This window comes from Pelophylax lessonae, assembly GCF_965119305.1.
Source record: "Pelophylax lessonae genome assembly, chromosome: 6".
Taxonomy (NCBI): Eukaryota; Metazoa; Chordata; class Amphibia; order Anura; family Ranidae; genus Pelophylax; species Pelophylax lessonae.
The window spans coordinates 10570693-10594228 of NC_138773.1; the positions used below are offsets into that span (position 1 = coordinate 10570693).

The 23536-nt window shown below is 43.3% G+C and overlaps 1 protein-coding gene across 1 annotated transcript in view; it reads left to right on the forward strand.

Moving 5' to 3' along the window:
* LOC309557619 (uncharacterized protein) overlaps positions 1–23536 on the forward strand; it is a gene marked incomplete at its 3' end in the record, with an annotated part of 129012 nt that overhangs the window by 33096 nt on the left and 72380 nt on the right. The window contains exons 3-5 of the mRNA XM_082260410.1: positions 4391–4747; positions 8681–9037; positions 13004–13360. Coding sequence (XP_082116536.1) covers positions 4391–4747; positions 8681–9037; positions 13004–13360 — 1071 coding nt within the window. The remainder of the gene's footprint in view (positions 1–4390; positions 4748–8680; positions 9038–13003; positions 13361–23536) is intronic.

A 23536-nucleotide genomic window follows, 5' to 3' on the forward strand; every position in this document is an offset into this window, starting at 1 on the left:
GCTCGCCTTGCTGAGATTCAGTGGCGACACAACCTGCCCGTCAGGCGTCTTATTTGTGACTGCCCGACGCAATGTAACTAAACGTTGCATATGCTTGATAGGCTGCTCCAGCAGAAACGTGCAGTTAATGACTACCTGTTCGAACTCTGCGGCAGGACAGGTTCTGGGGAGCTTGGGTTTTTTCTCCTCACCAGTGGCTGCTCATACGGGACACATGCAGCCTTCTGCGGCCATTCAATGAGATCATCAAACTGGTCAGTCACGGCCTGGGCGCCATCAGTGACATTGTACCTTACGCCTTCTTTCTGGAGTGTGCATTGCGTTGTGTCATTGATCAAGCCATCGAGGAGCAGGAGCAGGAAGATGAGGAAGTTGCAATGTTGGATGAATTCCCAGGGGGTGCTACTCCATCTGAGACAAGTCAACAACAGCAGTCTGAAGTGGAGTCAGACCTTTCTGGGATCCCTGGTATTGTCCGTGGATGGGGGTAGGAGAACGAGAACGACATTATCCTGGATGATGAGCTGGAGCCAGACCACTACACCGCTTCCAGTTTAGTGTGAAAAGCATAAAGGCCAATGACCAGTACTGGGTGGCAATGTACTTAGACCCCCGGTACAAACAAAAAATGGCGGAAATGTGACCACCATCACAGAGGGCAGTCAGAATGCAGGCCTCGCTGTGAGAAATGCTGCATTCTGCTTTTGCGTGCGCTGGCAGAGGAATTTCCAGACACAGAGAGACAGTTGCGGGTAGCAATCCAACAGCGCCTGCAAGAAGAGGGCGGTTTGAAGATGTCTTGGTCACTTCAGATATGAGATCCTTCTTTCAGCCGAACCATCGACAGCTGTACTCCGGTTCCAGCATCAGGGAACACCTAGATCGACATCGGGTAATGGCAGATGTGGACGCTCTGAGGAGTGATGAGCCCCTGGACTACTGGGTGGGCAGGCTTGACCTATGGCCAGAGCTTGCACAATTTGCAATGGAACTGTTGGCTTGCCCCCCGTCCAGTGTCCTGTCCAAAAGGACGTTCAGTGCAGCAGGGGGGTTCGTGACCGATAAGCGCACTCGCCTAGCTCATGACAGTGTAGACTACCTCACATTTATAAAAATGAATGAGGCATGGATCTCTGAGGAATCCAACACATGTGACCATGTTTCATTGAAATTCCTCATGACAGGCCACAAATATCCGCCAGACCGCCATCCACTCACAACAATTCCTGGTCCTTGTCTTTGCTAAATACAGCGGCATAAAATGCATTTCATGTCCATTGAATGCCTAATTTTTGGGGCCTTTCATGGCCGACAATTATTTTTTCTGTCAATGCCCAATGAACCTTCAGCCACAGAATACTACGTTCTTAGCTTTCAGGTAAACCCTTGTGGGCTAATTTTTGGAGCCTTTTATGGCCGACACTTATTTCTGTATCCTGTGAATGCCTAATGTACCTTCAGCCACAGAATACTACGTTCTTAGCTGTCAGGTAAACGCATGTGGGCTAATTTTTGGGGCCTGGAATGGCCGACACTTACTTCTTTATCCTGTGAATGCCTCATTTTTCAGACTGGAATTGAAAATCAATGGGTCTGTAAAGGTTCCTCCAAATTGTGGAATGGATGCGGATCCATTTTACAGATGTGTGAATGGACCCTATATGTATTAGACATGTATTTACCGGCTGCTGTCAGTTCTGGCTGATTTCTGAAAAAAAAAAAAGAAACATTTTTTTGCTGTAAAAAAAAAAAAAATGAGGGCAACTTTTCAAGTTGCAATACTTCTGTTATGACATTGTCCATGTGCTGGGACTATTTGTGCACAGCTAGTAAGTCTTTTGTGGCTGCAAATATGACCTAAATGTTTTTAAAGTTCGCCTCCAATTAAAGTCAATGGGGCCCGCCGCGAACTTGCGGTTTGCGGACATTTGAGAAAATTTGCGGCTGACGTTCGCGAACCACCCCGGCCGATGTTCGTCCATCACTACTTGTCTGTGCTTCTCTATAAGTATCACTATTGTTGGTTTTATAATATTTTAAATGTGCATTATAATAAACATAGTTACATAGTTTGTGAGGTTGAAAAAAGACATCAGTACATCCAGTTCAACCTATGATGTGTGTGTGTGTTTGCTTTTAACCGTACATTGTATACCCCTGTATGCTGTACATTGTATACCCCTGTATGTTGTACATTGTATACCCCTGTATGTTGTACATTGTATACCCTTGTATGTTGTACATTGTATACCCCTGTATGTTGTACATTGTATACACCTGTATGTTGTACATTGTATACCCCTGTATGTTGTACATTGTATACCCTTGTATGTTGTACATTGTATACCCCTGTATGTTGTACATTGTATACCCCTGTATGTTGTACATTGTATACCCCTGTATGTTGTACATTGTATACACCTGTATGTTGTACATTGTATACCCCTGTATGTTGTACATTGTATACCCCTGTATGTTGTGGTCTTTAAGGTGCCCATCTAATGTTTTTTTGAAGCTATCGATGCTCCCTGCTGATACCACTGCTTGTGGAAGCGAATTCCACATCCTTACTGCTCTGGCAGTAAAGAAACCCCTACGTATTTTAAGGTTAAACCGTTTTTCCTCTAGTTTTAGTGAGTGGCCACGTGTCTTATTGTATTCCCTTTCTCTGAATAGTTTGTTCCTTATGCTAGGGTCGCCAGTACAGTATTTGTACATTGATATCATATCCCCCCTCAAACAGTATATTGTATTTTTTTTTTTTTTGTTATTGTGTGTTTTGCATGGGTTGCTTTTAACCACTTCTGGACCAGAAGATTTCCCCCTTAATGACCGGGCCATATTTTGTGATTCGGCACTGCTTTATTTTAACGGACAATTGCACAGTCGTACAACGCTGTACCCAAATAAAATGTATGTCCTTTTTTCCCTAGAAACAGAGCTTTCTTTTGGGTGTATTTGTTCACCTGTGCGATTTTTATTTTTTGCGCTATAAACAAAAAAACAGCGACAATTCTGAAAAAAAAACAAACAATTTTTTCACATTCTGCTATATAACATTCCCAAAGAAAAAAAAAAATGTAAATATCAAATTTTTTTAACATTTTAGGCCAGTTTGTTTTCTGCTACATATTTTTGGTAAAAAAAAATGCAATAAGCGTATTTTGATTGGTTTGCGCAAAAGTTATCGCATCTACTAACTACGGGAAATATTTATGTTATTTTTATTGTTTTTTGTTTTTTTTTACTAGTAATGGTGGTGATCTGCGATTTTTTGCGAGACTGCAACATTGCGGCAGACAGATCGAACCCCTAACTGACATTTTTGATAGTTTTGGGGGGACCAGTGACATTACTACAGTAATCAGTGCAAAAAATATACACTGTTACTGTAATAATGACAATGGCAGGGAAGGGGTTAACACTGTGGGTGATGAAGGGGTTAAATGTGTACCTAGGGGCGTGTTTCTAACTGTATGGGGGGTTGTGGCTTGTGAAATGACCATAGAGACCTGTGTTTCTATATAGAAGGATCACAGGAGCTCTATGATCATTCCAGGGAGAAGAACGGTCGGCTGTGTTTACAACATCCGACCGTTCTTCTCTCTCAGCGGGGAGTGATCGCGGGTGAGAGGTGGCAATCTGAGCCGCCTGCCCCGTGCATCGGCTTCCCTGCTGCCGAGTGGGGGCGGGAGCGCGCCGCCGTCGGTGCATGTTCGCCCCCTAGCTGCGTGCGCGCGACCGATTTGGGTCTATGTTGGGTCGTGCAGGAGGACCGCATTGCCGCAGTAAATAGGCAGAGGGCGGTCGGGAAGAGGTTAAAGCCTAAACTCTTTGTTCTCTCCAAATTTGATGTCCCCAGGGTGTGACCCCAGTTTAGAATTTGCCGTATAGATGGTACAAGGATTACCTCTACAGGTTGAATGTTATTAACTCATGAAAAAGAGTTGTTTGGGAAAATGACACATTATTGCCAAAAGATGATGCTGAGGGTCATAGAAAACAAGTCTTTATTTCCTATGATCATCAGCACCATCCTGTGGACATCCTGTGGCAGTATTTTCTAAACTAAATTTATGAATGAAATAAGAGAACATTTCATTTTCTCCATTCACTCATAAAATGTACCATTAGTTTTGCTGGACTATTGGCTATTAAAATTAGAAGAAAAAAAAAACAGTATGTAGTGTTTCTAATAAATTGCTCAACTAGTGTACTGTATATCTGTGCTCCAATTTTACAAGCAAATTGCTTCTAAATAGCTTTATTGATCTTCTTTACACCTTCCTGCAAAAAAATGTCCCTTACCACACTATATATAAATAAATTTATACATTTATAAAGTTCTTATAAGGTTGTTTTTTTTTTTATCAAAATCTTGATATTACAGGACATGTCCTGTCAATCTTCACATCATGAAATGGAAGAATGCAATATCCCAACATGTGGAAAAATTCCTGATGACTCTGGAGTGACATTACAGAATGACACTTGTGAAGAAAAGCAAAATGAGAAAACTGAGGAAGTTTCATGTCAGCAAAGCAACACTGACACCTACATAGCAAGTCCATATGATAGCATTTTACATCAAGAATGTGACTCCTCCTCCACGAAATCTAAAGCTGAACCTGACCTAAACATCTCTGTAAAGATAGAATCCCTGAAAGATCACAAAGACGAGCCTGACAATGACAGAGAAGGTGGCACAGATATGGATTTTGATGGACGCCCGAAGGTTTTCACAAAGGTGAGTTTCATGCTTGCAGCAGGAGATTAATACAAAAAGCCTGGAAGTCATATTTCCCAGAAAGACATCAACAGATTTAGGGATTTACAGAGAAGTAACAATGGCACTAGAGAAGAGAGCTGCACCAATGCCTACTAGGAATGGGCGAACGGTTTGGGCCGAGCATCGGTTTGGCCTCAAACAGTGTTGAACATCTGAATTTGCGGGGAGCTCGGTGGGAGGTTTACTTGTCGAGCGCCCCACAATGCACTGCACAGTGCATTCTAGGGCTCTGATTGGCTGAAGCAATGCATCTGACAAAGGCACAGAGCACAGTGAATAGCTGCTTCTTAAGGAGCGGGCTGGGAAGCTGGCTGCCCCTTCCTTAACAAAGGATGAGTCATCAGTTGTCGTCACCAGTCACCAGGTGGCCCCGCCCCTTGCCTATTTAAAGCGGAGTTCCATTCAAAAGTGGAACTTCCGCTTTAGGGAGTCCTGACCCCCTGACATGCCACATTTGGCATGTCATTTTTTTGGGGGGGGAGCGGGTACCTAGTTTTGACAGGTACCCGCTCCCACTTCTGCTCGGATCGCCGCGGCGCCCTGAGCGGAAGTTCTCCTCTCCCCCTCCCTCCCTGCAATCTTCTGGGACATGTCAAAGGTCCCAGAAGATTGCCGGCCAATCACGGCGCGCAGCGCAACTCATGCATGCGCAGTGGGTACCCGGCTGTGAAGCCGCAAACTATCACAGCCGAGTGCCCACAGCAGTGATGCCGGCGCCGAGGGAGAGGATCGAGGCTTCGGGTGGCCGCATCGCTGGACTGTTGGACAGGTGAGTGAATGGCTGGAACTCCGCTTTAAGAACTGTCAGATGGAGGAGAAGGCAGTCAGCGGTTAGCCTATGTAGCTAGTAGGGGTTTTTTCTTTTTTTTTTTTTTCAGGTCCCGCGGTGCAGTGAGCATCATGATTGACGATAGATCTACATTGAGGGGCATTATTTTTTGTTTTTAATAAAGGACTTGTCAAAAACTGTGTTTGTTTTTATTTCTTTTTGACACTTTTTTTGGTGAATGAATAGGGGTACAATATACCCCATACTCATTCACATGGGGGGTGGGATCAGGGGGCCCCCTTGGTAAAGGGGGCTTCCAGATTACGATAAGCCCCCTGCCTGCAGACCCCCTACAACCACCACCTGGGGCACCACTGCCCCAAAGCACCCCTCATGTTGAGGGAATGTGATCTGGTATGGTTTGGGAGGGGGCCCTTGCTTGTCACCACCCTTTCCTAGGCTGCCAGACTGCATTCTTGGATTAGTGTCTGGCATGGATTTTGGGGCGGGGGGGGACGTTGTTTTTTTTTTGCATTTTGGCATGGGGTTCCCTTTTAAATCCGTACCATATCCAAAGGACCTGGTATGTATGGAAAATCAATTTAAAAGTCATTTATTTTTTTTTTAATTTATTTATGTCAGTTTTGCTGCAGCAGGTTCTATACACTGTACAGATGTGCCACTTTACAGGTAGACTAAGGGGACCGCCCAGGCACTATATTTAAAGGAATTATTCATTTTTATTGTTTCAGTTCAAGCATCATTAAAATAACTGTTCCTTTATAAACTGTATTTTTAAAAACATTTTTTGCATTGATACATGTCCCCCAGGGCAGTACTCGAGCCCCCATACCATTTTTACCTCCAATAACTTGCCGGTAAGCTTTCAAAATCAGGACTTTTGATTTTTAATGTTCGGGTCCCATAGACTTTATTAGGTTTGCGGCTCAGGTCTGAACTTTTTTTCTGTTCAGGAGCTCTGGCGCAAACCAAACTGGGGGATGTTTGGCCCATTACTAATGCCTACATAAACCTTGAAAATTAGCCAATTCAGAGCAAAGTGACGGGGTCTCTTGAGTGTTACAATTGGTCAAAGTTGCGCACTGGCCTGTCAGTTCACAAGGGATGGACTTGCAGGCAGTTTTCTTATTGGGATATTAGAAGAAGAGGCTACCCATTTTTATTTCAGTCCTTTATCAGTGGCTGTTGAGGAGATAGGATGAGGAGTAGGGGTGCCACCTTGCCTAGGGACCTATTTTTTCTTTAATGAGCTCTGATATTCTCAGGATTCATTTGCACTGTCAAATCCCTCACAAAATCTTTGGTTCTTCTTAGTATGGGAAACACTCCTCCCATGGTATCATTATGTGTAAACTCCAACACAACCCAATATGAAGCTTTGATTCCTGGCTTGACCGAGGAACGGTTTGGTGGTGTGGGGCTCAGAAGGTCAGTATAAGTGGATGTTGGGCTGGGGAATGATCTGTAGTCACTTGGTGTGCTATTCTGATTCTATTGTCAGTGTAGAATATCAGTTTAGTGTGAATCTAGTGATAGTTCAGTCAGTGTGAGTGTAGTGACCATTCATTTTTACTTTAGTGTCAGTTTGTTTTGTCGGGGCAGGTTTAACGTTGTATATTTTAGTGCGTTACGTGCTGTATAACGCAGTATACTTTTTGTGCGTTATTGTACGTTTACCTCAGTATATTTCAGTGCGTTACATGCATGTTTAACGCACTATATTTATGTACGTTACGTGCCTTTTACCGCAGTATATTTCAGTGCAATAGTGTGCGTTTACCCAGTATATTTCTTTGCGTTACTGCACGGTTAATGCAGTAAATTTTAGTGCATTACATGCAGTTTAACACAGTATATTTCTGTGCGTTAGAGCACATTTAAGGCAGTATACTGTATTTCATTGCCATACTGCAAGCTTAACGCAGTATTATTCATTGTATTAGTGCACATTTAACACAGTATATTTCAGTGAAATACATGCCGTTTAACGCAGTATATTTCTGTGCGTTATTGCACATTTAACGCAGTATATTTCAGTGAGTTACGTGCCATTTAGCGCAGTATATTTCTGTGCCTTACTGCACGTTTAACACTGTGTATTTCTGTGCATTAGTGCATTTTTAACGCAGTATATTTCTGTGCATTATTACACGTTTAATGCAGTATATTTATGTGCATTACGTGCCATTTACCGCAGTATATTTCAGTGCGTTAGTGCACGTTTACCCAGTATATTTCTTTTCGTTACAGCATGGTTAATGCAGTACATTTTAGTGCATTACATGCCGTTTAACGCAGTATATTTCTGTGCGTTAGTGCACATTTAAGGCAGTATACTGTATTTCAGTGCCATACTGCAAGTTTAACACAGTATTGTTCAGTGTATTACTGCACATTTAACACAGTATATTTCAGTGCGTTACATGCCGTTTAACACAGTATATTTCAGTGCAATACGTGTCGTTAAACGCAGTATATTTCTGTGCGTTATTGCACGTTTAACACAGTATATTTCTGTGCATTAGTGCATTAAAGCCTAAACTCTTTGTTCTCTCCAAATTTGATGTCCCCAGGGTGTGACCCCAGTTTAGAATTTGCCCTATAGCTGGTACAAGGATTACCTCTACAGGTTGAATTTTATTAACTCATGAAAAAGAGTTGTTTGGGAAAATGACACATTATTGCCAAAAGATGATGCTGAGGGTCATAGAAAACAAGTCTTTATTTCCTATGATCATCAGCACCATCCTGTGGACATCCTGTGGCAGTATTTTCTAAACTAAATTTATGAATGAAATAAGAGAATATTTCATTTTCTCCATTCACTCATAAAATGTACCATTAGTTTTGCTGGACTATTGGCTATTAAAATTAGAAGAAAAAAAAAACAGTATGTAGTGTTTCTAATAAATTGCTCAACTAGTGTACTGTATATCTGTGCTCCAATTTTACAAGCAAATTGCTTCTAAATAGCTTTATTGATCTTCTTTACACCTTCCTGCAAAAAAATGTCCCTTACCACACTATATATAAATAAATTTATACATTTATAAAGTTCTTATAAGGTTGTTTTTTTTTTTATCAAAATCTTGATATTACAGGACATGTCCTGTCAATCTTCACATCATGAAATGGAAGAATGCAATATCCCAACATGTGGAAAAATTCCTGATGACTCTGGAGTGACATTACAGAATGACACTTGTGAAGAAAAGCAAAATGAGAAAACTGAGGAAGTTTCATGTCAGCAAAGCAACACTGACACCTACATAGCAAGTCCATATGATAGCATTTTACATCAAGAATGTGACTCCTCCTCCACGAAATCTAAAGCTGAACCTGACCTAAACATCTCTGTAAAGATAGAATCCCTGAAAGATCACAAAGACGAGCCTGACAATGACAGAGAAGGTGGCACAGATATGGATTTTGATGGACGCCCGAAGGTTTTCACAAAGGTGAGTTTCATGCTTGCAGCAGGAGATTAATACAAAAAGCCTGGAAGTCATATTTCCCAGAAAGACATCAACAGATTTAGGGATTTACAGAGAAGTAACAATGGCACTAGAGAAGAGAGCTGCACCAATGCCTACTAGGAATGGGCGAACGGTTTGGGCCGAGCATCGGTTTGGCCTCAAACAGTGTTGAACATCTGAATTTGCGGGGAGCTCGGTGGGAGGTTTACTTGTCGAGCGCCCCACAATGCACTGCACAGTGCATTCTAGGGCTCTGATTGGCTGAAGCAATGCATCTGACAAGGGCACAGAGCACAGTGAATAGCTGCTTCTTAAGGAGCGGGCTGGGAAGCTGGCTGCCCCTTCCTTAACAAAGGATGAGTCATCAGTTGTCGTCACCAGTCACCAGGTGGCCCCGCCCCTTGCCTATTTAAAGCGGAGTTCCATTCAAAAGTGGAACTTCCGCTTTAGGGAGTCCTGACCCCCTGACATGCCACATTTGGCATGTCATTTTTTTTGGGGGGGAGCGGGTACCTAGTTTTGACAGGTACCCGCTCCCACTTCTGCTCGGATCGCCGCGGCGCCCTGAGCGGAAGTTCTCCTCTCCCCCTCCCTCCCTGCAATCTTCTGGGACATGTCAAAGGTCCCAGAAGATTGCCGGCCAATCACGGCGCGCAGCGCAACTCATGCATGCGCAGTGGGTACCCGGCTGTGAAGCCGCAAACTATCACAGCCGAGTGCCCACAGCAGTGATGCCGGCACCGAGGGAGAGGATCGAGGCTTCGGGCGGCCGCATCGCTGGACCGTTGGACAGGTGAGTGAATGGCTGGAACTCCGCTTTAAGAACTGTCAGATGGAGGAGAAGGCAGTCAGCGGTTAGCCTATGTAGCTAGTAGGGGTTTTTTCTTTTTTTTTTTTTCAGGTCCCGCGGTGCAGTGAGCATCATGATTGACAATAGATCTACATTGAGGGGCATTATTTTTTGTTTTTAATAAAGGACTTGTCAAAAACTGTGTTTGTTTTTATTTCTTTTTGACACTTTTTTTGGTGAATGAATAGGGGTACAATATACCCCATACTCATTCACATGGGGGGTGGGATCAGGGGGCCCCCTTGGTAAAGGGGGCTTACAGATTACGATAAGCCCCCTGCCTGCAGACCCCCTACAACCACCACCTGGGGCACCACTGCCCCAAAGCACCCCTCATGTTGAGGGAATGTGATCTGGTATGGTTTGGGAGGGGGCCCTTGCTTGTCACCACCCTTTCCTAGGCTGCCAGACTGCATTCTTGGATTAGTGTCTGGCATGGATTTTGGGGCGGGGGGGGACGTTGTTTTTTTTTTGCATTTTGGCATGGGGTTCCCTTTTAAATCCGTACCATATCCAAAGGACCTGGTATGTATGGAAAATCAATTTAAAAGTCATTTATTTTTTTTTTACTTTATTTATGTCAGTTTTGCTGCAGCAGGTTCTATACACTGTACAGATGTGCCACTTTACAGGTAGACTAAGGGGACCGCCCAGGCACTATATTTAAAGGAATTATTCATTTTTATTGTTTCAGTTCAAGCATCATTAAAATAACTGTTCCTTTATAAACTGTATTTTTAAAAACATTTTTTGCATTGATACATGTCCCCCAGGGCAGTACTCGAGCCCCCATACCATTTTTACCTCCAATAACTTGCCGGTAAGCTTTCAAAATCAGGACTTTTGATTTTTAATGTTCGGGTCCCATAGACTTTATTAGGTTTGCGGCTCAGGTCTGAACTTTTTTTCTGTTCAGGAGCTCTGGCGCAAACCAAACTGGGGGATGTTTGGCCCATTACTAATGCCTACATAAACCTTGAAAATTAGCCCATTCAGAGCAAAGTGACGGGGTCTCTTGAGTGTTACAATTGGTCAAAGTTGCGCACTGGCCTGTCAGTTCACAAGGGATGGACTTGCAGGCAGTTTTCTGATTGGGATATTAGAAGAAGAGGCTACCCATTTTTATTTCAGTCCTTTATCAGTGGCTGTTGAGGAGATAGGATGAGGAGTAGGGGTGCCACCTTGCCTAGGGACCTATTTTTTCTTTAATGAGCTCTGATATTCTCAGGATTCATTTGCACTGTCAAATCCCTCACAAAATCTTTGGTTCTTCTTAGTATGGGAAACACTCCTCCCATGGTATCATTATGTGTAAACTCCAACACAACCCAATATGAAGCTTTGATTCCTGGCTTGACCGAGGAACGGTTTGGTGGTGTGGGGCTCAGAAGGTCAGTATAAGTGGATGTTGGGCTGGGGAATGATCTGTAGTCACTTGGTGTGCTATTCTGATTCTATTGTCAGTGTAGAATATCAGTTTAGTGTGAATCTAGTGATAGTTCAGTCAGTGTGAGTGTAGTGACCATTCATTTTTACTTTAGTGTCAGTTTGTTTTGTCGGGGCAGGTTTAACGTTGTATATTTTAGTGCGTTACGTGCTGTATAACGCAGTATACTTTTTGTGCGTTATTGTACGTTTACCTCAGTATATTTCAGTGCGTTACATGCACGTTTAACGCACTATATTTATGTACGTTACGTGCCTTTTACCGCAGTATATTTCAGTGCAATAGTGCGCGTTTACCCAGTATATTTCTTTGCGTTACTGCACGGTTAATTCAGTAAATTTTAGTGCATTACATGCAGTTTAACACAGTATATTTCTGTGCGTTAGAGCACATTTAAGGCAGTATACTGTATTTCAGTGCCATACTGCAAGCTTAACGCAGTATTATTCATTGTATTAGTGCACATTTAACACAGTATATTTCAGTGCGTTACATGCCGTTTAACACAGTATATTTCAGTGAAATACATGCCGTTTAACGCAGTATATTTCTGTGCGTTATTGCACATTTAACGCAGTATATTTCAGTGAGTTACGTGCCATTTAGCGCAGTATATTTCTGTGCCTTACTGCACGTTTAACACTGTGTATTTCTGTGCATTAGTGCATTTTTAACGCAGTATATTTCTGTGCATTATTACACGTTTAATGCAGTATATTTATGTGCATTACGTGCCATTTACCGCAGTATATTTCAGTGCGTTAGTGCACGTTTACCCAGTATATTTCTTTTCGTTACAGCATGGTTAATGCAGTACATTTTAGTGCATTACATGCCGTTTAACGCAGTATATTTCTGTGCGTTAGTGCACATTTAAGGCAGTATACTGTATTTCAGTGCCATACTGCAAGTTTAACACAGTATTGTTCAGTGTATTACTGCACATTTAACACAGTATATTTCAGTGCGTTACATGCCGTTTAACACAGTATATTTCAGTGCAATACGTGTCGTTAAACGCAGTATATTTCTGTGCGTTATTGCACGTTTAACACAGTATATTTCTGTGCATTAGTGCATTAAAGCCTAAACTCTTTGTTCTCTCCAAATTTGATGTCCCCAGGGTGTGACCCCAGTTTAGAATTTGCCGTATAGCTGGTACAAGGATTACCTCTACAGGTTGAATGTTATTAACTCATGAAAAAGAGTTGTTTGGGAAAATGACACATTATTGCCAAAAGATGATGCTGAGGGTCATAGAAAACAAGTCTTTATTTCCTATGATCATCAGCACCATCCTGTGGACATCCTGTGGCAGTATTTTCTAAACTAAATTTATGAATGAAATAAGAGAATATTTCATTTTCTCCATTCACTCATAAAATGTACCATTAGTTTTGCTGGACTATTGGCTATTAAAATTAGAAGAAAAAAAAAACAGTATGTAGTGTTTCTAATAAATTGCTCAACTAGTGTACTGTATATCTGTGCTCCAATTTTACAAGCAAATTGCTTCTAAATAGCTTTATTGATCTTCTTTACACCTTCCTGCAAAAAAATGTCCCTTACCACACTATATATAAATAAATTTATACATTTATAAAGTTCTTATAAGGTTGTTTTTTTTTTTATCAAAATCTTGATATTACAGGACATGTCCTGTCAATCTTCACATCATGAAATGGAAGAATGCAATATCCCAACATGTGGAAAAATTCCTGATGACTCTGGAGTGACATTACAGAATGACACTTGTGAAGAAAAGCAAAATGAGAAAACTGAGGAAGTTTCATGTCAGCAAAGCAACACTGACACCTACATAGCAAGTCCATATGATAGCATTTTACATCAAGAATGTGACTCCTCCTCCACGAAATCTAAAGCTGAACCTGACCTAAACATCTCTGTAAAGATAGAATCCCTGAAAGATCACAAAGACGAGCCTGACAATGACAGAGAAGGTGGCACAGATATGGATTTTGATGGACGCCCGAAGGTTTTCACAAAGGTGAGTTTCATGCTTGCAGCAGGAGATTAATACAAAAAGCCTGGAAGTCATATTTCCCAGAAAGACATCAACAGATTTAGGGATTTACAGAGAAGTAACAATGGCACTAGAGAAGAGAGCTGCACCAATGCCTACTAGGAATGGGCGAACGGTTTGGGCCGAGCATCGGTTTGGCCTCAAACAGTGTTGAACATCTGAATTTGCGGGGAGCTCGGTGGGAGGTTTACTTGTCGAGCGCCCCACAATGCACTGCACAGTGCATTCTAGGGCTCTGATTGGCTGAAGCAATGCATCTGACAAGGGCACAGAGCACAGTGAATAGCTGCTTCTTAAGGAGCGGGCTGGGAAGCTGGCTGCCCCTTCCTTAACAAAGGATGAGTCATCAGTTGTCGTCACCAGTCACCAGGTGGCCCCGCCCCTTGCCTATTTAAAGCGGAGTTCCATTCAAAAGTGGAACTTCCGCTTTAGGGAGTCCTGACCCCCTGACATGCCACATTTGGCATGTCATTTTTTTTGGGGGGGAGCGGGTACCTAGTTTTGACAGGTACCCGCTCCCACTTCTGCTCGGATCGCCGCGGCGCCCTGAGCGGAAGTTCTCCTCTCCCCCTCCCTCCCTGCAATCTTCTGGGACATGTCAAAGGTCCCAGAAGATTGCCGGCCAATCACGGCGCGCAGCGCAACTCATGCATGCGCAGTGGGTACCCGGCTGTGAAGCCGCAAACTATCACAGCCGAGTGCCCACAGCAGTGATGCCGGCACCGAGGGAGAGGATCGATGTTTCGGTGGCCGCATCGCTGGACTGTTGGACAGGTGAGTGAATGGCTGGAACTCCGCTTTAAGAACTGTCAGATGGAGGAGAAGGCAGTCAGCGGTTAGCCTATGTAGCTAGTAGGGGTTTTTTCTTTTTTTTTTTTTTCAGGTCCCGCGGTGCAGTGAGCATCATGATTGACGATAGATCTACATTGAGGGGCATTATTTTTTGTTTTTAATAAAGGACTTGTCAAAAACTGTGTTTGTTTTTATTTCTTTTTGACACTTTTTTTGGTGAATGAATAGGGGTACAATATACCCCATACTCATTCACATGGGGGGTGGGATCAGGGGGCCCCCTTGGTAAAGGGGGCTTCCAGATTACGATAAGCCCCCTGCCTGCAGACCCCCTACAACCACCACCTGGGGCACCACTGCCCCAAAGCACCCCTCATGTTGAGGGAATGTGATCTGGTATGGTTTGGGAGGGGGCCCTTGCTTGTCACCACCCTTTCCTAGGCTGCCAGACTGCATTCTTGGATTAGTGTCTGGCATGGATTTTGGGGCGGGGGGGGGACGTTGTTTTTTTTTTGCATTTTGGCATGGGGTTCCCTTTTAAATCCGTACCATATCCAAAGGACCTGGTATGTATGGAAAATCAATTTAAAAGTCATTTATTTTTTTTTTACTTTATTTATGTCAGTTTTACTGCAGCAGGTTCTATACACTGTACAGATGTGCCACTTTACAGGTAGACTAAGGGGACCGCCCAGGCACTATATTTAAAGGAATTATTCATTTTTATTGTTTCAGTTCAAGCATCATTAAAATAACTGTTCCTTTATAAACTGTATTTTTAAAAACATTTTTTGCATTGATACATGTCCCCCAGGGCAGTACTCGAGCCCCCATACCATTTTTACCTCCAATAACTTGCCGGTAAGCTTTCAAAATCAGGACTTTTGATTTTTAATGTTCGGGTCCCATAGACTTTATTAGGTTTGCGGCTCAGGTCTGAACTTTTTTTCTGTTCAGGAGCTCTGGCGCAAACCAAACTGGGGGATGTTTGGCCCATTACTAATGCCTACATAAACCTTGAAAATTAGCCCATTCAGAGCAAAGTGACGGGGTCTCTTGAGTGTTACAATTGGTCAAAGTTGCGCACTGGCCTGTCAGTTCACAAGGGATGGACTTGCAGGCAGTTTTCTGATTGGGATATTAGAAGAAGAGGCTACCCGTTTTTATTTCAGTCCTTTATCAGTGGCTGTTGAGGAGATAGGATGAGGAGTAGGGGTGCCACCTTGCCTAGGGACCTATTTTTTCTTTAATGAGCTCTGATATTCTCAGGATTCATTTGCACTGTCAAATCCCTCACAAAATCTTTGGTTCTTCTTAGTATGGGAAACACTCCTCCCATGGTATCATTATGTGTAAACTCCAACACAACCCAATATGAAGCTTTGATTCCTGGCTTGACCGAGGAACGGTTTGGTGGTGTGGGGCTCAGAAGGTCAGTATAAGTGGATGTTGGGCTGGGGAATGATCTGTAGTCACTTGGTGTGCTATTCTGATTCTATTGTCAGTGTAGAATATCAGTTTAGTGTGAATCTAGTGATAGTTCAGTCAGTGTGAGTGTAGTGACCATTCATTTTTACTTTAGTGTCAGTTTGTTTTGTCGGGGCAGGTTTAACGTTGTATATTTTAGTGCATTACGTGCTGTATAACGCAGTATACTTTTTGTGCGTTATTGTACGTTTACCTCAGTATATTTCAGTGCGTTACATGCACGTTTAACGCACTATATTTATGTACGTTACGTGCCTTTTACCGCAGTATATTTCAGTGCATTAGTGCGCGTTTACCCAATATATTTCTTTGCGTTACTGCACGGTTAATGCAGTAAATTTTAGTGCATTACATGCAGTTTAACGCAGTATATTTCTGTGCGTTAGTGCACATTTAAGGCAGTATACTGTATTTCAGTGCCATACTGCAAGCTTAACGCAGTATTATTCATTGTATTAGTGCATATTTAACACAGTATATTTCAGTGCGTTACATGCCGTTTAACGCAGTATATTTCTGTGCGTTATTGCACATTTAACGCAGTATATTTCAGTGAGTTACGTGCCATTTAGCGCAGTATATTTCTGTGCCTTACTGCACGTTTAACACTGTGTATTTCTGTGCATTAGTGAATTTTTAACGCAGTATATTTCTGTGCATTATTACACGTTTAATGCAGTATATTTATGTGCATTACGTGCCATTTACCGCAGTATATTTCAGTGCGTTAGTGCACGTTTACCCAGTATATTTCTTTTCGTTACAGCATGGTTAATGCAGTACATTTTAGTGCATTACATGCCGTTTAACGCAGTATATTTCTGTGCGTTAGTGCACATTTAAGGCAGTATACTGTATTTCAGTGCCATACTGCAAGTTTAACACAGTATTGTTCAGTGTATTACTGCACATTTAACACAGTATATTTCAGTGCGTTACATGCCGTTTAACACAGTATATTTCAGTGCAATACGTGCCGTTAAACGCAGTATATTTCTGTGCGTTATTGCACGTTTAACACAGTATATTTCTGTGCATTAGTGCATTTTTAACTCAGTATATTTCTGTGCATTATTACACGTTTAACACAGTATATTTATGTGCATTACGTGCCATTTACCGCAGTAAATTTCAGTGCGTTAGTGTGCGTTAGTGTGCGTTTACCCAGTATATTTCTTTTCGTTACTGCATGGTTAATGCAGTAAATTTTAGTGCATTAAATGCCATTTAACGCAGTATATTTCTGTGCGTTAGTGCACATTTAAAGCAGTTACTGCAAGTTTAACGCAGTATGATTCAGTGTATTAGTGAACATTTAACACAATATATTTCAGTGTGTTACGTGCCGTTTAGCACAGTATATTTCTGTGCGTTACTGCACATTTAATGCAGTATATTTCAGTGCCTTACTGCACATTTAACACAGTATATTTCAGTGCGTTAGTGCATGTTCAATGCAGTATACTTCTGTGTGTTAGTGCATGTTTAACACATTATATTTCTGTGCGTTAGTGCAGTTTTCCTGCATTATTTTGTGTGTCAGTGGAGTGTGTCTCTTTAGTGAATACTCAGGTTAAAGTGTACCAAACACCACTTTCCATTAAGTGAAGTGGATCCACGTACACATTTTCACATCTTTATTACATTTTGGTAATAAGCACCTTCTCAACATGTCTGGGAGGCCAACAAGGAAAGACAGACATTCCCATAGCACTGTGAGGGGGCCAGCAGCGTCTGTGTCCACAAGCAAAGGTGGATGTGGTCAGTCCTCAGGCAGGGCATCATTTCCACTGTTTTGTGATGTTGCCCGTACTATCCAGCTACAGAATGCAGAGGAGGTGGTGGACTAGCTTACTAAACCATCCTCATCCTCCCTGACCCAAGCAGTGTTCCTTGTTCTTCATGATGCTCTCTGCGCTTTAAACGGACCTCTGAGACTATCACAGTGCAGGTGCATTTATACGGAGACTTGATTACACACAGGTGGATTCTATTTATCATCATTAGTCATTTAGGTCAACATTGGATCATTCAGAGATCCTCACTGAACTTCTGGAGAGAGTTTGCTGCACTGAAAGTAAAAAGGGCTGAATAATTTTGCACGCCCAATTTTTCAGTTTTTTATTTGTTAAAAAAGTTTGAATAAATTTTGTTCCACTTCATGATTGTGTCCCACTTATTGTTGATTCTTCACAAAAATTACAGTTTTATATCTTTATGTTTAAAGCCTGAAATGTGGCTAAAGGTCACAAAGTTCAAGGGGGCCGAATACTTTCGCAAGGCACTGTAGTATTGATTTGCCAAAAATTCGGAGTTTAAAGGAGCCAGGACAAACATGTAGTTAAAAGCAGTTTCTTTATTATACACAAAGAATGCAAAACAGCATGCAACTTCTGTTAAGTTATTAAAACGAAAAAAGGAATATCCAAGCAATGTTTAATGTGCAGTTCAGATTTGTTCTTTGCTCAACATATTTTGCTAAATGCAGTTTTTCAGGCGCTTCAAAACATTGCATTTTGATATAACAAGGAAATTCAAAGTTTGATCATCAGCAATCAAAAGAATCCATTTGGGCCCCCTCACCCACCGGGCTGATCCCGCAGATATTAGCGATCCATAGGGGGAGCAATTCAAAGCAAGGACTTTCATTCAGATATTCCACAGGTTAAACCTGCCAAGTAGAGTAATAACAGACCTGTAGAAAGTCAGAAGGCAGGGACCACAGCCACGGTTAACAATGGTCATTTGACTTCATCAATGTTGGAAGCCCTCAGCCTTGGGGAAAGCTCCTGACTCCTGCACTCTTTACACTATATACTCCTGCATTTTAATATGCTATTATGTGTTCACATGCTCCTGACATTTTATTTTTTTTTGCCTCAACAGTTCTTAAGAGCAGTCAAGATTAGATTAAAGACATTCACCTCCAAGGTAGGCTCAGAAAAAGTGTTGGTTCTTTGTCTATATTTTGTGTGCAGAGAATGCATATGTAATGGGAGAGTTTACATTTTTATTGTGTACTAGACATTAAGCCTGTTAAATTAACGGGCACTAGAACATATGTGGTCAGATTCCCCTTTAATAGCGTGGTCAGATTCCACTTTTAATAGTGTGGACAGAGGTCCCCTTTACTGTGCCCCAATAAGAGCTGTGTGTTTGTGTTCTCTATCAGACAATATTCCCACCATTTCTTACATGGGAATACACTGCACTGTAATCCATCCGTCCCAATAGATGTGCAGAGAGCAGAGATTATGCCCCTCCTTACTTCAGTCTGTTAGGGCAGGACTTCCCAAACTGTAACTCGCGACCCAGTAGATTGCAAGCAGCATATAAGTGGGTTGTCGACAGACACTGCTGCCAGCCCATAACAACTGCGTTTTCACATTACGGTGATGAATTCTGTCATGAACAATAAAAGCCATTTAAATGTTGTATTCAATGTACTTAATAATGCACATATATATTAAAGACTTTACATTTCATTCTGCAGTTTTGTGGGTAATTTGCATAAACCACTCCCACCTACCAATCAGACAGTAGACGTTATCTGCTTCTACTTCTACTGTCTGATTGGTAGGTAGGTAGGTAGGGCGCTCAGAGTATTGAGGTATGGGGAGTAGGTCATCTGGGAAAGCATGTGGGGACCGCCGCCTTCTGATTCGAATGGGTTGAACTGTTCTAACCAGTTTGAAGGGAGCAAGAAAGCCGGTCTGACTGGGTGGCCGGTGGAATTGCTCCTGGATGTAATGGGCTGAGGAACCGGGTGGCGAGGGGAGGGCTTTCTCTCCTGGGTTTTGATCTGGCCTTGCAAAAGGCCTGTCCCCAGTGGAAGGTAAGATGTCCAGGTTCTGAGGTCTGCTTGTGGGTATAGCCTACACTCGGTCTGGCTGGGGGCTGAGATAGAAAAAGCCTGTGGTGTAAGTGCCCCTGGGGTGGCAGCCCAGGGGTGCCTTAATTCTCACTGGAGTTTTTCGGCACCTTGGTCACTGCACCATGCACACCTTTTTCGCACCTGCATCTTGGGACAGGCCTTTTGGCTTAGACCAGAGGAATTTTTTATTCCGCCCGAAAAAGGCCTGCCTTGGTACCTCACATGGCACCAGAGCACTTACCCCACTTCACCTTCCCCCACCTTTTCGTTTTTGTGTTTTTATTTTCTTGTTGTTGTGTCACTTCACTATCATCACTCTTTCTTCTTGCACGACTTGGAGGATGTGGGTCCTCGGGCTCAGCCTTGAGTCTTGGGAGGGGGTGGATATGGCCTTCTGGCTTAGTTTGCCCTCTCTCATGGGGTCTCCCTTCGGGGGAGCCCCGCCTAGTACTTGGGGTGGGCTGTTTCGGCAGTCCCCCTGGAGAACGGGGTTGGTCTGGTTTCGGCCAGACAGACCATAGTAAGTACCTTAAATCCCTGTCAGGAGTCTTGCGCCCTGGGGGATCGAGGTTAGGGTCCTACCTCTTCGGAGGGAAGACCATTCCGCACACCCTGTGCTCTTTTTGTGTTTCCACGTTTGCGTGTGTGCACTTTTTTATGCACCGGGTGTAAGTCCTTTGAGTGTGTTTTTCGCACACCACGGGCTTTTAAAAAAAAAGTCCTGCCCTAACTGATTGAAGTAGGGTGGGGCTAAGTCTCTTCACTCCCAATGGCTGTTTGTGGGGCACATGCGCAGTAGTGCAATCCCACGGACACAGGGACACTGAATGCAGAGATACTTGCATTTTATTAATATAGATGCCAAGCCAACATTTTTGTCTAGCTTGAGACTGGAGAAGGATTAGAACTCATGACAGACTTTTACTGCTAACTGTGTTTCTGTTAAGGAGGAGATGGAGACAGGGAGACAGAAATTAAAAAAAAATTGGACAGTAGTGCTAACCTTCCCTGACTCTACCAAGAATGTATTTTCCTCTTTTTCTGTCTTTGTTCATGTTAGAGAGTTCCCCTCTTCTTGTCTAGAACAGCACTGTCAGGAGGAGAGGAAGAGTGGAAAAATCTCCCTAAAAAGAGGCAAGATGTTCTAATTTTTTGTGTTTAGTGAGAATCTGGCTTCTGGCACAGTGTTGAAAGAAGTGGAGAGGGCCTTGTCCCGGCACTGATATGTTTAAAACACTCCAGATTTTTTCGACTTTATAAACACAATCTTTTACTTTTTTTCTAGCAATACTGCATTTGACTGCATTTCTTGTCAATGAGACATTCAATAAGAAGCAGAATCATTACTCTACTGTCATGTGACAGAAACAGAAACTCAGATGCCAACTATCCATGGAGTTTTAAACATCTTTCCGTGTTTCTTTATAAGTTAATTATTGTTGGAAATCTGCAGCATATATGACTCTTACTAACCAATAGGTTGTTGGACACATGGCCAATCTCTTCCTATTTTACTGAAAAATTACTATAAAGACAGGAAATAACATCACAATTATGTAGTTCTACTAGTAACAACATTACTTTAACTAGTTGTGGACAGGCCCACCGTATATATACTGCAGCAGGGTGGCCACTCTGTGCGAGATCACGTACACGTCCATCACTGACCCACCACCAGGGCCGGCCCTACCATGGGTCCCAGTGGGTCCATTGGACCCAGGCGGCAGTTTAAACAAGGGCGGCCGTGGCCGTCATCTCTATATCCCGCGGCCACTATCTCTATGTCCCACGGCTGCGGGAAATGCAGTGTGAATCCAGCCTCCAGCATATGTCTGTCACGGACGGCATCACCTCACCCCCTCGGCTCCTCCTCCTGTGTACATTGCTGCCAGGGAGCGGCCAAGCAGGATCAGCAGCAATGGTTTGGAGATACGTGGGATGGGCATGGCTTGGGGGGTGGAGCCAGAAGGGAGCATGGGTTAGGGAGCAGAGAACTCATCAGAGTCAGTGTCAGACACACAGCATAGCAGTACCCACTCATCATAGACAGTGCTACAAGATGAAAGAGGCTCAGGCACCACTTTGCCAGATGGTGAGTTGAGTTCTACTTTCATAGTAAATGTGAGTGGCTGGCCTGGCTTAATTGGTTTCTCTTATGTATGTTGTTCACTCAGCTCAGGGCAAGATCAGTGCAATTACAGTGCCATCAGTGCCCCAGCCACATGTACCCCATCAGTGCAACCACAGTGCCACCTGTACCCCATCAGTGCAACCACAGTGCCACCTGTACCCCATCAGTGCAACCACAGTGCCACCTGTGCTCCATCAGTGCAACCACAGTGCCACCTGTGCCCCATCAGTGCAATCACAGTGCCTGCAGTGCCCCATCAGTGCAATCACAGTGCCCCATCAGTGCAATCACAGTGCTATCCATGCCCCATCAGTGCAATCACAGTGCCATCAGTGCAATCACAGTGCCACATGTACCCCATCAGTGCAATCACAGTGCCACCTGTACCCCATCAGTGCAATCACAGTGCCAACTGTGCCCCATAAGTGCAATCACAGTGCCACCTGTGCCCCATCAGTGCAATCACAGTGCCTTCAGTGCCCCATCAGTGCAATCACAGTGCCCCATCAGTGCAATCACAGTGCTATCCATGCCCCATCCGTGCAATCACAGTGCCATCCATGCCCTATCAGTGCAATCACAGTGCCCCATCAGTGCAATCACAGTGCCATCAGTATCCCATCAGTGCGATCACAGTGAGTCATCACAGTGCCACATCAATGTCAATACAGTGCCCCATCAGTGCAACCACAGAGCCCCATTAGTACAATCACAGTGCAATCACAGTGTCCCATCAGTGCCAGTAAATCTGACTTCTAGTTTTAATTATCATGAAAGAAAATAATGGATGTGGGGGCTTTTTGGTGGGCGTGTTTTTTTTTTGGGGGGGGGGGCAGCATTTTATTCTTGGACCCAGGCAGCACAATGTCTTGGGCCAGCCCTGCCCACCACCAAACCGGTCATGCTGAATGATGTTACAGGCAGCATAATGTTCTCCACGGCTTCTCCAGACCCTTTCACGTCTGTCACATGTGCTCAGGGTGAACCTGCTCTCATCTGTGAAAAGCACAGGGTGCCAGTGGTGGGGCTGCCAATTCTGATGTTCAACGGCAAATGCTAATCGATCTCCACGGTGTCGGGCAGTGAGCACAGGGCCCACTAGAGGATGTTAGGCCCTCAGGCAACCCTCATGAAGTCTGTTTCTGATTGTTTGGTCAGAGACATTCACACCACTGGCTTGCTGGAGGTCATTTTGTAGGGCTCTGGCAGTGCTCATCCTGTTCCTCCTTACACAAAGGAGCAGATACCGGTCCTGCTGATGGGTTAAGGACTTTCCAGCTCTCCTAGAGTAACTGCCTGTCTCCTGTAAACTCCTCCATGCTCCCGAGACTGTACTGGGAGACACAGCAAACCTTCTGGCTATGGCGCATATTAATGTACCATTCTGGAGGAGTTGGACTGCCTGTGCAAACTCTATAGGGTCCAGGTATGGCCTCATACTACCAGGAGTGACACTGACCCTAGCCAAATGCAAAACTAGTGAAAAACAGTCAGAAAAGATGAGTAGGGAAAAAAATGTCAGTGGCCTCCACCTGTAAAACCATTCCTGTTTTGGAGGTTGTCTCACTGTTGCCCATCTAGTGCACCTGTTTTATTAACATCAAAGCAGCTGAAACTGATTGACAGCCCCCTTTGCTACTCAACTGACCAGATCGATATATAAATAATCAATTTAACACAGTGCTTGCATGCATAAATGAAAAATACATAAACATAATCATGTGACTCAAAAAAATATTTAGAAAAAAACTGATTGAAAAATAAATATATAAGTGTCCAAATTAATTTGATATCCAAGGCAGTGTCCAATAAGGTGAATAAACAGTAAGTGATGAAGTGCTCCAGTGCAGATAAT